The sequence below is a fragment of the Lepisosteus platostomus genome, chromosome 7 (assembly GCF_059453375.1).
Source record: "Lepisosteus platostomus isolate fLepPlt1 chromosome 7, fLepPlt1.hap1, whole genome shotgun sequence".
Classification (NCBI taxonomy): domain Eukaryota; kingdom Metazoa; phylum Chordata; class Actinopteri; order Semionotiformes; family Lepisosteidae; genus Lepisosteus; species Lepisosteus platostomus.
This window is the reverse complement of record NC_142617.1, coordinates 50,293,415-50,311,983: the sequence shown is the minus strand read 5'-3', so window position 1 is coordinate 50,311,983 and position 18,569 is coordinate 50,293,415. Positions and strand designations below refer to the sequence as shown.

General features: G+C 42.6%; 1 protein-coding gene across 1 annotated transcript in view; it reads left to right on the top strand.

Moving 5' to 3' along the window:
* The first annotated feature begins 155 nt into the window (after positions 1–155).
* Positions 156–18,569, top strand: part of tjp1a (tight junction protein 1a) — a 149,500-nt gene continuing 131,086 nt past the window's right edge. Inside the window, exons 1-3 of the mRNA XM_088641015.1 lie at positions 156–200; positions 1,365–1,466; positions 5,161–5,323. Coding sequence (XP_088497141.1) covers positions 5,217–5,323 — 107 coding nt within the window. The 5' untranslated portion in view covers positions 156–200; positions 1,365–1,466; positions 5,161–5,216. The remainder of the gene's footprint in view (positions 201–1,364; positions 1,467–5,160; positions 5,324–18,569) is intronic.

Sequence of the window (18,569 nt, the reverse complement as noted above, 5' to 3'; positions counted from 1 at the left end):
ACTGTTTTTATATTTTTAACATTGAGCTATATGTTTTCTATACCCATAAAGTTCCTGCGAAATGTAAACCTTATGATTGTCTGTCCCGCGATTCCTGCCTCTTTTTCATAGAGACGGAGCGGTTCCTCAGCGTTTAGCTGCTCCACATACGAAGCTACATTTTCAAACTTCACACGTGGTCCACATACTGCATCTCTATGGTAAGTTTTTTTTTAACAAGTTAATATTTAACTAAGTCATTATTCATTTATGTATAGCCTACTATATACATGAATGAAGAGGGACGGTGTTAAATTGAGGACATGCTCCTACGAATTTATCGTATAAAAGAGACGCAGCATCGTTCAGGCCGGTAACAACAAAGAAGTCAGGTCAGTTATGAAGTCTGTTAAACTACAGCAGGGATTTCTCGTGATAAATGGCACTCAGTAGGTATACTGGTGTATCCCTTAATTTTCGTGATATGCACATACTTTTTGGAATAGGGTAGCATTGTTTAATTTTTAATGCCACCCTCTGAAAGCATTTTAAATTGTGTATCCTCTGGTCTGTTAATTCCAGCGGAATGGCATGCATTCAAATATTTGGGCGCATTAAAAATTATTCAAAGTAGTTCCGTTGTGGGATCCGGTGTTTTGATGCATCCCTTAGGAAGGACTGTCCTGAAATGATTTAAAACCATCTGTTGGATTTTAACTGTTGCGAAACTGGCATCATTCGTTTGACTTTGAAGGCGACGCAGTAATTTTCAGAAGAGAGATACTATGCTGTTGGAGGAAAACGAAAAAAGCTTTTACATTCGCACTTCTCCGCCGACACAAACTTATTTCAGAGAGCGACGTGCGACTGTATTCCTCTCTACTTCTGTTAAATGCCCACGGTGAGATTTTAAATACTGTAAATAAATGTAACCGAACGATCTCCCCTTTGCTATTGCATTTTCATAGCGCTCTGTACGGAATCGACGGGTGTAGAAACGCAAAGATCGACTTGGCAGCGAGGTAGATTGCTGTCGAGGGGGGGTGACTTGAAGGTATATCCATTAAGTATATAGACCCCATATGTTTCTCAAACGCCAATTACCTAACAACCTGTTCTCCCTTATGGTTGTGTATTGGGCCCAGCACGTGCCCGCGGAGATTATCACCGTCGGCTGCCGCGGGGAGCTCCCGAGCTCGAGCCCTCCAAGGATCAGCCTCCACAATATTAATCCCATTGTGCTCGTCTGGCATTAACTCGGCTCTCCGCTTTGTTGTTAAAATCCCGCTGTACAGCAAAGAAAAAAAATACTCAGTACACCACCGACGCGATAGCATCGACAACTGTGTCAGTGTGAGAAATTCTTGGGTTCCTTTTTTCTCTAGATTCGGAACGGAAACTGTCCAAACACTACGGTTCTGAGTGAAGAAATACCGCAGAAACATCCCCGTGGGCTCCTTTCTGGGTCCCTGTCCCCAGCTGATAAGGTAAATATTCATCATTCTTCTTTACTTTGAATTTGCTTGAGAGCCACCAGTTGGTTTCTTTTGGTGTGTTTGTATCTGAAAGTGAAGACAAAATGAAATGAACAGATGATACATTATAATCATATTAACAGATTCATTGGTGCCAGATTAATATAATATTGTGTAAAGATGGACCCTGGCAAAGAAAAGAAGATGTTCGCAGTAATAGATTACATTTTGAGTTCAGTAGACCTACCACGCTGCAGAAGGAATACTTTTGTGGAACTGTTGTGGGATACACTGTGGTCTTTAATTTGATCAAACAGGTACTGTGATCTCTGGAGGTGGACCTAAGGTGGTATTTGGCTGATCTAGAAACAGCTGCCTTTGTGAATGTGGATGAGGAAGTGTTGCCCACAGCTAATTTTTTGACAGCGGTGGATGTGAATCTGAAAATCTTGTCTGTCATCACCGCAGGAAGACAAAATATGGCAGAACAGGAGACAAATCAAAACAAAGCCGTCTACGTGTGGACCCGTAGTAGTTAACAGTCTGTAGTGGGCTAATTACAGGGTTAATCCTCTTAGAGGCTGTAACCACGGAGCTCACTTTGTGCCCGGTCCAGACTGTCCTGTGCTGCAGATGTAATAACTGGGGGATTGGAATCCGCTCCACCGGCTCTTGCGCTTGGGCAAAACTATGTGCGTTTCCCCCTTCGGACGCGGCGTGGAAAAGGCTGTGAACGGAGCTGGCTCTCTTCTCCCGCCCCCCCGCGGCACCTCGAAATGTTCGGCAGCGCAGCCCGGATGTGGTTCGGCCGCAGGCAGGCGACGAGGAGGGGGAGGGAGAGCACCGGCGAGATCCTGAGGAAGCACCGGGAGAGGATCCTGGCGGAGCTGGACGCCAGCGCGGCGCTGCCGGTCCTGCTGGCCCGGGAGGTGCTCTCCCCGGGGGAGTGCAGGGAGGTCCTGGGGCGCGGGGCCGGCAGGGAGAGGGGGGAGGTGCTGCTGGACCTGCTGGCGGTCAGGGGTCCTGACGCTTTCTGCGCTCTCTGCTCCGTCCTCGAAGAGGTGTGTCCTCATTTGCTTACCTGTTTTCTGCTGGACTGCACAGGTACGGTCAAGGATTGAACCCTCTGATGCATGCCCTTGAGCCTGATTCGGTCGGGTGTTTTGGGACGTGTCCTGTCTGGCTGTGATGACGCAGGGGACAGTCTAGGCTGTTCTTGTGTCTTTGTGTGTGTATTTGTGCCCGTTTGTGTTTGTTTTTTAATTGAACGTGCTTAAACCTGCCAGTGTTTCCAGGCTTACCTATCTAATCTGACCTCTGCAAAGCCCTAAAGTGGCTTAACTACAGGCATGTGAATTTAATCAATACAGAAACATTAGGTGTTTCTTTCTAAATACAACAGTGAAGGACAACATATTTTGAACTGTTACGGCTGAGTTATTGCAAGTGACATTCACTGTAAATTGAACGGCTTATGGAAAACATGCAGGGTTGTGACGCCACATTGACGTTTTCAGTGTTTTGAACTAAGAACACACGCGATATAGTAAGTTTCATGCTAAAAAAAGTGAGAGAAACCTCATCGAAAATCTGAACATTCCAGAGCATGTTTCTTTCTACAAAACAGTAATAAGCTAAACTGTTTTTTTAGACACAAGGAATTGAGATGTTTTAAATATCGATTTGCAAATGTATGATTTCTTTATTGCATGATTTAGAAGAGTAACACTACTAACAAAAAGTAAAATGGTCACATTCCTTCCAGCAAATACAAGAATGCATTTCAAATAATTGAACACAATTGACCTGTAGAGAAAAGAATTTGTTCTTTGTCACACAATATTTCAGGAAAAAGTTTGTGTACAGTAAATGTGTGTATTTGTCTTTGACGGATTGCTGTTCACATTTTGCTCCAGATTTATTCTGCCTCACCATTATACCACCTGTGAAATGATTAAACAATCCCATTAATATGCTGTCCTTGCCGCTGTAATCTTGTGCCCAGTCCGTGGATTGGATTAGTTCTTGACCAGGCTCTCAACCGGCTGCCATTGTCTGGTCTAAGTGCTGCGCAGTTTTAAGATGACAAATGTTGCTCTGTTGGTTACACATGTATCAGAGCTGGGTTTCACGATAAGGCAGTGTGTTGGGAGTCCCTTTCTGCTGGGTGACTGAATACCTCATTGATACCGCACGACATGGGCAGTCATTGTAAATCTGTGTGTTCAGAGAAACAATGCAAACACAAACAGTTGCATTTCTGTTCTTGTGAATGGAGGTATTGATTGATAGATAGAGATAACAGAAGCTGTCACTCTTCTGTTTAAGGTTAGCATATTTAGTGTGCTAGACTTCATTCCCCCAGTGTGTACTACACACTTGTGAGATTTTGGCACATACTATGTATTAGCCTGCAGGTTTGATAATAGTCCTCTCATAAGCAATTAAGATGCTTTTAGAAGTTTTATTATTAAACAAATATAAGAAAATCACTTGTACATCTGTGTTTCTGCCATCCAACCAGCTGCACTGTTAACAGTGTTTATTAATTGGGGAATACTGCTTCTTGGGCCATACGGTACTAATGAATTATTGAGATGCACACCGTCAGATCAGTGAAACTGTCAGGATTCAGAGGAACACAGCTGAGGTTTCAGATACCTCCAGAAGGTCCAAATGAAGTGTGTGTGTGCTGGGGAATGGGGCTTTATGGCATTTGAGTGCTTTAGTGTTTGAAATACTGCCATGGGCTGGCGTTGCATCCAAGGTGTACCTTGCCTTGCCCCAGTGCCTCCTGGGATAGCTCTGGGTCCCCTGCGACCCTGATCTAGAAATTGGATGAAGCAGTTAGAAAAGGGATGGATAGATGTATAGATATGTACAATAACAGTGTTACAGAAGATGAAGAAGTCTATTTCAGTCACTTTAAGTGGCTGCTGCTGCTGTAAGCCATTGCTAAACGTATAATGCAGTGTTTACGGCTATAAGCCACTGTTTCAAACTAAGAGCGTGCAGAAAATAGCCCTCTGTGAGCCACTGCTCTGAACAGATTACTGGCTAGCCAGGGCTATGGACTGGGGAAGCTACTGTGGGTCAGCCTTCTGCTGGCTTGAGATTTCATCCTGGACTGATGATGGGTAGCAAGGGACCTGCTTCCCTTGAGCAACTTGTTTCTTTGCTGCAAACTTACTTTATTTGTTTTGTTTCTGTTCTTCTTTGTTTCACCTCTGAAACCTTTTTCTGCCGGGCGCCAGCCTCCTGTCACTCCCAGCCCAGAGTGCAGAGGTATTCTGGTTCCGTCAGTTCTGAGAGATTTCCGCGCTTGGTACCGTGTGGATGCTTGTGCTAGGAGGCGGGTAGCAGTACTAGTACTGAAGCAACCCGTCGGGGCAGATGACAGGGCAGGCTCTGAAAAGCACATGCACTTTCTTATGCATTAGGAAGCACCGACCGATTCTCCCACTAAGAATTCTGTAAGGTTCCGTTTTCAGACCAGACCGAAAACTGGGATGCAGCCCAGTGTTTTAAAACCCTGCGTATTTCTGAAATGGACAAGGGAGAAGGGGGTGTATTCGTCTCATCAAGTCCGTCTGCACCTTTCTGCGTACTGACAGCTCAGACTCCACTCGGCAGGAAGGGAGGAGGCAGGAGCACGTGACTGAGGGGCCAACGCACCTCACGCTCGGTGAAACTCTTCCCGTTTCAGGCAGCGTTCCCGCGGGGACGACTCCGGCGGCGAAGCCCAGGAAGGAGGAAGGCAGGATGCCGCCCCACAACCAGGAGCCTATCCAGCCGCGGGAGTGCGGAGCGATACAGCCGCCGCCTCCTCCTCCCGCCACCGCGGCGGGCGAGACCTTCTGTGACCCCAGGTAATCGCTCCCGGGGATCGCCGCGCTCCCGCCAGCCGTGCAGTCAGGCACGTGCGCGGGCCCGCGGCGGGGCCTTGCCGAGCTCCGCGCGGGGCAGGGGAGGCTGCCCCCCCCCCCCGCCCCCCGACAGCCGCGCTGTCGTTGCGCCCCTGGGAGCGGGGCCGTTCGTCATGCCGAGGCGCCTCGTTCCCGCTGGGGAGGGATCTTACCTGGATGCTGGCTCTGCCAGCTCCTCTGTTTTGCGCCGCCTCCTGTCACAATGCTGACTCAGTGCACTTTTTTCTCCTTCCTGCACGTTTGCCATTGTCTCAGGGAGCTGGGTTGCTTGCAGTCTAGTATCCAGTTAGTTCCATTGTGTCGCCGGTGCTTCCCGATGACTCTTGCACGCCGGCGAGAGGCATGACTGCCTCCTGATCGCTTCCATTCACACTCTCCCCTCCCAGAGCTGCTGCTCGAGCCTGCTCACAGGAAACATCACCTTCAGCGCACGCTGCGCTCACCTCCCTACTTATCGTGCTGTAGATAAGGTAAGGCTGTCGTGTGCTAGGCATTTAATTTGCATGATGAATTCGGACTTAAACGATTGATGGGTGTATTTTTTGAAAATGCAGCGCTGGGTTTGGGAGCGTAAATATATTTTTTTTTACAAAAAATAGACTCATTGTTGAAAAAAATGAGGTGCACATTGCATTTTGTTATTTGATTGTGGAATGCCTTGCAAATGCAGTTTTTTTAATATGAGTGTCCTGAAGGCTTATTTGTGTTTAGGAAACATTACTGGTGTATGTGCCGTATATTATTCTATAATTTACTGTTGTAATATGTAATGCAGCATGTTTTAGGGTATCTGAGGAAAGCAAGAGGTGTTCTGTTTCCACTTTCTTTAAAATTGCTAGAGGATTGCAATGAATTAGAGGCAGTTTTCGTAATAAAGGCAGGATCTGTTCTGGGTTCAAAGTTTTACATTTCCTCTTATTGTAAATAGCTTGTGTGTGAAAATCTTTAAATTAATTTTATTAGTTGCAAAGAATTCATAGTGTGTACTGGCATTTTGTTGTTGTACTCCTTAATGCATGAAATCATATCTTGAAAGAAACATAGCTGTTCTAATGCTATTTAATAGGATAGCATAGCTATAGAGATTCAATTTCTTTCTTGAGTTATTTTTGGAATGTGTATCGTTTTAAAACGTTTTATCTTCAACCACTAGGTGGAGCTGTAGGCTGTGATTTGGCTGAATATTTAACATGGCGTGGCAGAACGTGTCAAAATAAATACATGACCTTGTGTTTTAAGATCCAGTTCAGCGTGTTATATACATAAGTAGGAATTGTGTAAAATGTTGTTTGCTGTTGTTTATTTTTTGTTCTAGTCAGTGTTCACAACTTAACTGTGAATATTTTAAAAGGTGTTTTAGATTTTGGAAATGTATTTGTTTTAATCTGGTGGCACTCGCATGTGAGTATAGGACCTAGTATTACTTTTTTTTGTGACCAAACCTTGGGCTAGCAGCAGCAGGAATTAACCAGCCGCTCAGACCTTTCACTGTAGAAATCAATCACTGAACACATCTCTGCATGCATTCTTCATCCTGGTGGAGCTTAATCAGTAATAAATCAAAGAATGTTTCAAATTAGCTATATTTATCAGCAATCTAAATGTGCAAATAATATCTGCCAATCTAATTCAGAAAAAATGTTGCACTTTGTGTTGCAACGCAAATGTCAGCAAACCAAACTTGGGGACCGAACAGTATGCGTGCAGGACCGCATTTCTTCAGGATGATGTATTTTTGACATTTGTAACATTTGGTGTAAGCAATTGCCTTCCTGATCAATCAACTGTGGAAAAAATGTTCTGCCTATATGACAGCTGTGAAGACTTGAGTTTCACATTAAAATGTAAATTGGTGCTACTGTAGTTTTTATATAAAAATACTATTATAGTATCAACATGGCTAAAGAAATTCATCCATATGTCTAAAAATTAATGTGATCTTGAAATTGTCTAAAAAGAGCCAGTAAAACAGATTAAGTGGAATCTGCAGAGTATTTGATATTTGTGTTGTGATTTATTTGCCATACTTACTTGCCATCTAGCTTGCGTGCAGATCTCGCAAGCCCATCTGTAAATTAAATTACAATTAATCTGAGGTGAGTGGAAAACTAGGCCATTCAACGGACTCGCCTGGTTCGGCTGGCCATCCATCTTGTGGAAACGTTGCAAAGAGAAGACCAACCTTCTTAGCCTGCATTAACTCCAGTTCTCAGAAACCTTATTAAATCTAGCTGAAAAGCAGTCAACAGTTCGTTGACAGCGGGAGAATTGAGGTTGGAAGTCGTGCAGAGTTTGTTGTGCGTGAAGTCTTAATTTTGCCGAGTGATTTATGAGATGATATATTATGTGGAGAGCAGCTGTGTGTGTGCCGTGGCCCGTGTTTTAAAAGCTGGTCATCTGGGCGTTTCAGTTAACCATGCCAGATTTTCACAACGTGATTTCCTGGAGCGCTTGCTTGGCTAAAGCTTTGTCCCGTAAGACACTGCTGCCCGATTTCCAGTCTGTAAGAACACAAACGGCCAAAATGAATCTGTGATCGCAGCTGTTCTTGCTGTTGCCATTGTTGGGAATATTCTCGCGGCGTTAATCCTGTTTAAGTCTTAGTATTGCACAGATTGAATTTCTGTGCTGTACAATAAATGTCATGGCCTGGACCAAGAAATCATACATCTGTAAACTGTCCACGTTGTTTTACATTGGACCTTCGGTTGTGCGATGTCCAGCAAACACTACATCAGTCCCTTCTCACACTAAATCTTAAATATGTGTAGCTGTCAAGGGAGGAGAGTTCAGTCTTATTTACAGTCAAGGTAAAGATGGTTGTTGCAGTAATTTAAAAATCAATCCAGGACCTTTCCAGCACGAGTTCACATTAAACATTTTACTTCCCTTGGAAATTCGCTTGGGACAGAGGAACTGATTCTATGTGCCTACAGGGCATGTGGCTCAACTCGCAGTATTTAGATCCAGTCACAGAATGACCAACGGTCTATGCATTCATCTGAAAAACAAATGTTTTCTTAAGGTTAGTTCAGGAGCAGGCAAGAAAAACGGTCCACAGGCTCATGTGGGATTAGGACGGAATGCCTCACCATCAGAATCCCCCCTGAAAGAACTTCCTGCTCATGGATCATGAGACTTTTCACCAGGAGCGAGCCCAACTCCTGCAGCGCAGCTCTGCTGACTGATGCAGGACCCAGATTAGTCATGTTTGTAAGGTGCCCTCAGTTGAAAGAATAGTTAAAAAAATATATGCACAATTTCATTCAGTTATGAAAGACAAGTAATGGGGACGTTTCTCAGAAGGAGGTGAACATCTGTAGGAAAAGGTTTGTATGGTGTTCTTTTGTTTGTGTGTGAAGAGAATAATTGTATAAATATAAAAAAAACATGATTTTTGTCACTTAGAGTGAGAGTGGAGAGAGAGAGAGAAACTGAGGAAGGAGATCCATGCTCTAAACTCCCAGATTGTATTTTGTTGTTTTTATTTTAAGTCCCCGTTATTCTGAAGAAGTAAACCTCATTGATGGAACCCAACGTCAGGAGGGATCTAAACATCGTGCTAACAGTTGAATCATGACCTCCCTTCTGCAGTGGCCGGTCATTTGAAATAATAAAATGGCATTAATGACTGCATCGCCATGGCAACACGTGCCGCAGTTTGCCTACTGCATTGCTTATTCCGACCTATATACGATAACCAGGCCTTTTGTGTCTGTGCATATCCATGATCAGGACAGCAGTTTACAAATACAACGTGCACATCCGATACGGTCGGCACAGTCTGTTTTTTTGTCGCGAAAATGCTTAATGTCCAATTATTTTTATGCTCAAGGTGCTTTCAACAAAAGATATGAGGTTTGTTTTAATATTTATATGTAGAACATAATTTATTGTGCTGTGTTTTAATACATTGACTAGTCAGACACTCCCAGTTAAATGAATAAGACAGTGGAAGGCGTAATTCAGCATGGCTGATATATTTTGGGTGTATAGATTCCTATAAGTGACTTTGATTGAGACACTGTGTGGGTTAACCAGTAATAGTGTGGCTTGGACTTATACATACATACATATATATATAAAATAACTGAAAAAATAAATAATTGAATCCACTGATTAATTGGCTCTCCACTGTTACATATATCTTTTCACTCACCCTTGACTCATTCATACAGTCACAGTGAATATTGTTCTTGGAGCTGTGCTGAAATGAGCAGCATGTGTGTGGTTAAAGTGTCTCATCACATCAAAAAAAAAGCACAGCAGAATTCCAAAAGTGCAAGTGGGCGCGTAGATTAGGCAAACAGAGCAACTGCTTCTCAGGATTTTGCAACTAAGGATAAAATATTGTGACTTGAGATGAAAATCCTTTTCTTCAGAGCACAGTGTTCTGCTGGGAGATTGGTGTTAAAGCTGTCTCTTCACAGCTGTCTCTCTCTCCACAGAGTGCTCTGTCTGAATGTGTGTGAAGGGGGTTCCTGCCTGACTCTGCCAGTACCTGTGTGTAAAATGCATGTTGGCTCTTATATGCCCTGCGATGCTACAAGGTCAATGAATGATTAGCTTGTGGAACGTAAGACTTCACATTCCCTGGGGAGAGTCTCAGTCCTATTAAAAACTGGTGAAGCTGGTGGAACATGCAGTTCAATATTGCACACATTAGCTTCTTCAGAGCTTCTTCAGAGCAAATGCCTCTGAATGCATTTCTGCTTCAGGAATGGCACACTGTGTTCAGGCAAACCAATCTATTGGTTTGGCCAGCATTGCAGTTTATGTTTAAGTAACTATGGACAGCATATATTCCATGTTGATTTTTAAATAAGATGTCTCATGTGAAAAGCGAAGGCCTTTTACAAGTTATTTTACGGTGTGAGAACTGTTTTGCTTTTTGTCTTAGTGTATAACCAAGAAATGTGGAAAACTAAGACCAGTGTAGTCTTTAGGATTTCATGTTCTGTAGCTTTATGTCAAGGCGATATTGATAAACCAGAGATAGGGGGAAATTAGTCTTCCTAATTTAGAACACAGATAGATTATGGCTTAGGCTTAATGATAACTATCTTGCTCAGTGAATGATAAAGGGGAACTGCAAAGCTATTTTTATATTTTAGTGTTAGAAAGAATCAGCTTTGATGAGTGCATTTCAAACTGCAGTGAAAGTGAAATCTACACAGTTATTTGTAGAATCTCACAAAATAGACAAAATGCCCAGGTATGTGCAGCACAATGCTCTGCGATTCAGAACAAGGCATCAAGACTTCGAGTGATGTGAAGCGGCCATCTTACATTGTAAACAGGCAAGCTTGTGAATACTCCTCTTTTAATCCAATAGAAATGTTGCTCTCGATTTCAAGATGGGTTTGCAGACAAATACTATTTACTTGTTAATTCTTCATGCTGATCACCTTGGAACGGAAGCAGACTTTTCTGCGGTGAAATTTCTGCTGCACAACCTGTACTTATTCGCTGGTACAGCTTATTACATTAGTCATTACAGTGACTAGTAAGCAGGAAGGATCGCTTCATGTCACAATTTGTGGGAACTCGAATGCGAGTTTTGGACAACTGGGCGCTTACATTATTTTCACAAAATTCACGATTTTGTGCTTAATTCGAAATTTGGACGTTTCTTTCTATAACGTCAATGATTTTATTTTGTTACAGAGATTTAATACGCGGTTTGAGAAATTGGTTCCCCCTTTGAATTGAGTTCAACCTTTACACTGCCTTCTAAGATGCCTGTACACACTGCTGTTTCGCAGACTGGGAGCAGTGTTGCAGGATATTGCAGACCTCCCTTCCAATTTGCAGGGGTTTACAGGTCTAAAAGAACTGAACCAGTTGAGATCTAAGCAGCCTTCCTAGTCTCTCATACCTTCTGCAGCTGAATAAATAACATCAAAAGTGTTTCTTATTTTCCCAGCTGCCTGTAGATTAAGGACACAGCAGGTACTGCTAATACCCAGGATTTTACATTCTTTTCTCGGGTCTGTAACATTATTATATGCATCCTCATGAGTCAGAGTCTTAGGACTAATGTTTAATTCGGTTTTCGATCATCAAAATGTAAATATCCCTTTAATGTTACTTGGTCTCACAAGTTCAGTCTACATTGTGACATTCAGGACAGAAGGAAGCTAATTTAAGACATTTAAAGAGGAGAATAAATTAAAAATTCTGTAAATTAACTTCAGCTTCCCCTTACAAACCACATTTTTACAAAGAATGCATTGTGCATTTGAATTTGACTATTTTCTTGATCTACTTCTTGACTTCTGATACATTCCAATAACATTTTAATTGCAACAGAAGCAGCAAAATGCTCAGACACAAGTTGTCAAATGTAATGCTAGGTTTTGCTAACTACACCTCTCAATGCAGACACTTTTTGGACCAGTGCAGTGTGGCACACCTGGAGTCATGCCTCTTTGACATCGGTATGTGGTATTTAATCATCATTATTTAATGCTGGGGAAATGCTACTTTAACAAAAGAATAAATGACAAACTTTGACATTTTTTATTTGCCTTTCATTCCAATTCTTTCTGGAATATCCTTGTTATGGGTCAGTGAATTACACCCCTCATTTCCTTGAGTATGAGGGGGAAATACCATCAGGACCTGGTGTTTTATTGGAGTTTACCTGCCCCAGCCCCCGTTACAAGGGGCTGCCAGTGGAGCTTGTTCCGTAACATTCATCTTCTGTTGGAAAGGAAATCTTTTTTTGGCTTATAAGAGGCTAATGGGCCAAGCTTTTCTTACCAGCAGAGTTTTTAAAATGACACCACTCGGAATTCCTGCTTACTGAGGACTAATTTGTAGAAATGGCTGTCCCATAACTAGAGGACCGAATGCAGACAATTTGAGGATGGCTCAGCCTGCCCACAGGGGATTGTCAGGGCTGTTCTTGTCTGGAATCTCCTTCATAGTTCCAGTGTCCTGTGTTGGTGGGAAGCCTGCTGTTCTCTGCTGCGTGCGAGGTGGAGGCTGTCTCAGGAGGTTCTGAAGGGCTGTCACGGCGCGCGCGCCTGGCACGCGGGCAGTGTCTCCGCGTCCGCCCTGCTGCTTGGCTGGGCGGCCGAGGGGCACGCCGGCCCCTCGCTGGGACCGCGTAACCCCCAGACTGTTACAGACGCGTCTTTGTGTCTGACAGCGAGGGCAGCGTGAAGGCTGCGTTCTGCACCAGCCTGCCCCCGGGTTCGAGGAGTCTACAGGATTCAGACAACCGCCGAACGGCAGGGGGGCCGCGAGAGGAAAACAGCAGGAAAAAATGTGAGTGTTTTAATGCACGTTTCTACGTCAGACGGCACTTTGGAATGAACCTGGGCTGTCATCCATGGCTCGTCTGCCCTGCTGTTACCCATAGCTGTGTTAGCCTACTTTAAAGAAGTGCAGTGCATTCTCTGTTCCTTGCCTGCGATACGCTAGAATAAGCGGAGCACGTTTTTGACCTTTTTCACAGAGTCTGTTATTAAACTGAACTGAATGTTGGGGCTGGACATTAGCAAAGATAAAATGCGAAAGCACCTGTAAACACGATATAAGCCAATTGGACAATTTATTTGTTTATGCATTTCCATTCTGGTAGAAGTAGGGCAGTAAATGCCTCAAGACGTTTGTGCCTGACTTTTGCATTTCTAGTGTGTGTGCTACCGGGGGGGCTCTGTCATCACGTTCTGTTAGCACAGCAGTCAGCTCTTATTGTTTCGATTTGGAGCTCTTCCTGGTAAAGAGGCATGCCTCCTAAAGTAGATTTAACCTACTTTTATGTCCAAACAGAAGGTGGCAAGATCCTCGGCTGTTGCAACCGCTCGGTTTCACTTGCAATATGGTTTTTGGTTTCTAGTTTCTGTCAGTAAATCGGTTGTTAAAAAAGCAAACAAAAACAATTGGGGGGTTTATTGATATTAATGTTGGCGTTGGAAAGGCTGGAAAGGCGTGCTTTTCAGAGTCTGTAAAAAAGATTGAGGTTGACATTGTTGGGGAATTGGTGAAAAATATGTTTAGGAAAATAGGAATATAGTTTCTGCTCTGGGTTAGGTGGGGTTGAAGCCAAGTGAGCTTTCTCTACTAGATCCGAGCTTGGCAATATATCTATTCAGGCCTGATTTGATTTTCAATTTTTAAGATATTTATTTTCTTCTCATATATAAATACGGAATATCACAAAAAGAAAAACTTTACAGTATTATATAATTTTATATATATGCCTAAAACAGTATATATGCACACATCTATATAAGAGTATTGTAACGCATATGGTCTCCATTGCTTGCGAGAGCTGAGCTGGCTTACCAGAGCAGTGACGTCACCGCCCTTCCCTGTGGATAGCAGGGATCGCAGCCGCTGGGCTGACGGTGAGGTTTCCCTTTGGCTCAAGAGGCTGGGTCCCTGTTGAGTGACGCCGGAGGCCTGGGTTTGAGTCCCTGATGGTGGGGGGCTGACCTGATGTGGCAGCGGCAAGGGTGCCCACCTGAACCCTGAAGTGTTACAGTATTAAGCCATTAGAATTACATTTGCTCAGGAGAATTGGCTCATATTTTGAATCACTTCCAAACATGAAAAATGCCTTTTTTCTTTACATGATTATCAACATCGCAAGGTATTTCTGTGTTCTTCAGGATCAGTTATCTATCACACAACTGCTTCAGCACATCTGGACAGATTCTCCAAAGAACAGCATAGCTTTGAAGACCAATGTACTGTATATTTTGTTAATATACAGTATATATATGATTTATCTTAATAATGCTCAGCTTGGAGCAGAACATAAAATGGTGCCTGCATTTTTTCAGATCCATTTATCTGCAATTTCATGTGCATTCTTGATCTGCTGGATTGCTTGTTAGTGTGAATTTGCATATAACTCTGGAAACTGAGGCTTTCATAGACCTTTGATAATTAGATAAAGTATACTGTACAATAATTCCTGTATTTTTCTTTGTGGTTGATATTGATGGTAAACTTGCCATCTTACTTCTTACCTTTTATTTTGTGATGTATCCGCTACCTTCCCTCTACGCTCTATGATGTTCAAGACAAAATTCTCAAGCTGAGGATCTGGGGATGTTTTCAAACATGTGCAGTGACAAGCTAGAGTTTTTAAGAATAACAGCAGCATTTTACAGAATGTAACAAATTTTTTTTGAACCATAAAAAATGTATTTTATCCACATATTGTGAGTGTGTAGTTCAGCTAAACTGACTTTTTTACTTCTGAAAACAAAACAAGCACAGCAATAAATAAGGTTCAGTGGGCAATCAATCAATATTCAATAAAATACCTCATATATATTTATGTAACGATGACCTTGGGCATCAGAACTGAAACACTCATCTTCTCCTCTTCTACTAAATGATGGGATGAACGCCCCCTTGTGGTCATCTAGCTAGCATATGGCTGTGGACACATTCTTATCACTCTTGATCAGCAGGTTAGGCCAGCCCAGGCAGACATCGTGTGGAAACCAGTTTGCTGTCATCTCATTTTTTTTCAGTAATTTTTTCCACTTACCTGTAAAACACACACAAAATTACATTGTACCTTGTGCTCAGTGTGGTATTTTGTCTTAATGGTTGTAAAAGAACGCCAGTAGAAAAGCCTTTGGAGGATTGCAGGGTCATGGGAAGATTGATTTTTGGAGGTTAGGATTCCATAAAATAATGTTGTTAGTGTAAACAAACTGGAAGGTGAACGTTAAAATAAAGTTATACTGGGTAATGAAATCTTGTCCACACAGAAACCTGGGGGCTAAGTGATAAATGCTTCTTTCCTGCTATATTTACCATTTGCACAGAGTTCCTCTAACTAGTAATTTAGCACAGATTAAGAGCTAACAACAGAGTTGAAAATAGTAGCTGTTTACAGGCAATATGTAGTGTGATTTTGTTTTCCAGTCAGTGTTGCATGTATCACAAAATATATGCCTAATATCTTTTAAAGGCTGATTTTTTCTAAGTAGCTACTTAACATTTCAGGTATTAAGGTTACACACAAGAGGAAACCATTTGGGTCCAGCTCTTTCAGTTACTTGCAGCTAAGTGATCTGAGGATCTCCTCCAGCCACATCTCAAAGGAAGCCACCACAGCTCTTGCTGTAAAGAAGTGCCTCCTTTTCTCAGTCTCAAATGTACATTCCTATCATTCCCACTTATGTCCTTTCCTTTGCTAGAACTGCATCTGGATTTTCTTTGGGAGCTTGTTGCTCTGTGAGCCTGAGCCTGTAATCTTGATGATAACATTAAAAAAAAATGGGATTTCTTCTGGTGCTGCTTGAATAAGAAGTCCGGAGGTCGTTTTCAGACCCAGGCTGGACCCCCGCACTGCACCCACCATCTGTCCGTGATGAATTTGTCACAGATCAGATGAAGAACTGGCTGTTGCTGAAATTCCTGAGGATGATCCTTTCAGTTCAATGTCTTAAATGTGGAGAACTAATTTTAGCAGACCTCCCTGTGTCGCTTTGGTTCCAGACATGTCTACGACACCACAGTTCTGCAGTTTTTCAACTAATGTTACAGCACAGCATAGCTCTGGCAGTGTGGTTATGTGAGGAGTGAGGTCTAAGCTAGTCCCTATGGCTAGAGCCTACTGTTCATGTTAACATGCTTGTTGTCCAGACAGGAAGCCAACTGGTCTTGGAGCAGCGGCTGGGAACTAGGCAGGATCACTTTCTTTTCTTGACTGCAAAGGTGCACAGCCTTCATCTTTGTCTGATTAGGATATTAGAATATTCGTTATTGTCGCATTGTGTGCATGTTCTCTCATGGTGTCCAATCTAAGGGGGTGATTGTTTTGAATCCTCAATTGTGCCCTGATGGTTTGGTTTGTAATCGCCATGAGTGTGCATGGATGTAATTATAGCATTAAAAACATTCTTCACAGAAAAATACATTTTGGAAGAATAACTGCAGAAATTATATTTACATCTTTATTGGGGAGTCATGTATTTTTTAGAGATTTGAAGTCAGTAGTAATGAAAGGTATAATAATAGATTTTTTTTCTGATATAAAAGCAATCATCTCTAAGTGCTTCTTGATACTCATAATAACAATGAAATGCATAAAGTAGATGTTTACAAAAACCTGTGAAAAAACACAATACTCTCAGTTCTAAATTGGGTGAACAACCTGCCAGTTTAAGACGTTGCTTCAAAGTCAGCAGAGAGGACAGGGAAAGAGAGAATTAATGGGGGGAAGAAAACATTTCAATTTTATTAATCTGATTTGTATTTGTGTGTGAGTACTATAGGGTTGTGAAGAAGTGGGCACAGTGAAAAGGAGAGCGGCTGAGTGGACACGTGATAAACATCAATGTGGCAAAACATTATTGCTAATCCTAATTAATTAATGGTTATGGAAGTCATTTTCAAGGAGCACATGATTAAGGTCTTTTTTAGAGCTAGCTGTTGGAAACGCAGACTACGTCCATGACAAGCATGTTAATTTACTCAGCCAGCTAGGAGAGCTCGGATGGAGCTTTCCTCCATCCGAGTGCTCTTTCATGCTTTTCTGAATCCATCAAGCTGCAAAAGCCTCAGACACCAAGCTGGGGTTAGCTGACCTTTGGGTAGAAATAATTAACTTCTTAGCTGCTGCATGTTCTGATCCTTCTTCTGTGCACTTTTGCTCTTTTTTCAAGTTGATCTTGGGCCTGGGCGTGAAGTGAATATTGTACCTCTGTAGGTCAGGAACTGGCCTTCCAGCCTGGACTGCTGATGGGAAAGGGAAAAGTGCCCTGGCACAGCAGGTCCGGGCAACATGTCTGCAGAGAGGAATTGGCAGAATCCTTGGACCTTGGACAGTATTGCATCCCCTGCTGGCTTGAGATCTATAGAACAGCAGGAAACCTGAATTGATATCTCTATAGAGGTCATGAGGTTATGATCATGTTTATGCTGAGCCACTGTGCTGATTGGGAATGAGTGTCGATTGAGTTGGAGAGCTATTTGAAAGCCTTTGGGGTTCTTGGTAAGATTCAATTTTCTATATCAATTAAATGAGCCATGCAGAGAATTAAAGAAAGAGAAGTTAAGAAGGGAATAATTTAATGTCCAGTGATCCCCAGTAACAAAATAAACTGGTGGGTGTGGGTTTAAATAAGACAGATTTGGAGGTAATGTCGCTGTTCCCTTGCAGGGAGGATGTGTGGTCAATCACTGGGGAACGTGTGTGCCCGAGAGGAGATTGCTGATCTTTATAATGGAAACGTGTGTGTAACCTTTGACTGGAGCTGGCTGTGCTGACTCCTTTGTTTTTCCGATAATGGCCAGACGGCTGCTGTTTACTGTTGGGACGTAAATGGTGCAGAAAGAAGAAGCAGCTCACCAGGACTTCCAAATTTGAGACCTGTGCCCTCCATAGCGGAAGCTTCGTTTCATGCACTAATGTTAGATTTTCCTTGTAAAGTACAGTTCATCCTAATACTTACTGAGCCAATTGACATGCCTGTCTATGTGACAGGCACTGGTCACATAGATTAAACAGGTTGAAATCTCTATTAGCTAATATACAAAGGTAATAGATAACTGGCTGCTATTTATCTCTCTCCAGATAAACTCCCCAGAACTTAATTAGAAGGCAATTAGTGTTGCATGTTGCAGGACGATTTAAACACAGAGGGAGGCTTTGATCACAGATGCTTTTTAATTGATTAGGAGCTGATCCAGCCTCAGCCCTTTGCAGTGTGGTGTTGGCTGAGACATCAAACCTGTGTGCATGAAGCTAATGCTATGTAGGTGGATTGCTATAGCTGCCTCTTCTCAGATCGTGGGCTGGAGATGCATGTTTGAGCTGGCTGTCTACTGTAGACACTGCAGCTGCATCAACAAAAAATGCTTGCATGGCCAGTTAGCCCTGGTCTTCGTTGTCACTCTGTGTAGGACAGTGTCTTATTGACAACACGCCAGATTGTTTGCAAGCTGTCATATTGCTTGAGGTGAACACATGGCACTAAATGCTTAATACCGAATGTTTTCTGCTCATTTCAGAAAGAGTGTTAAATGTTTATAAACTGATTATGTGTTTTTCTTCATGTCTCATTGTTAAACACAGTCTTAACTGCATAGATTATACAGGGGGCTAGAAATGAAGATACTTATTGTAATTGCAAATGGGGTACTCTTAGACTTTTGACTGATCTTTTCTGATTATTTTTCTTCTTTTCCATTTTGCAAAAGGGCTCTT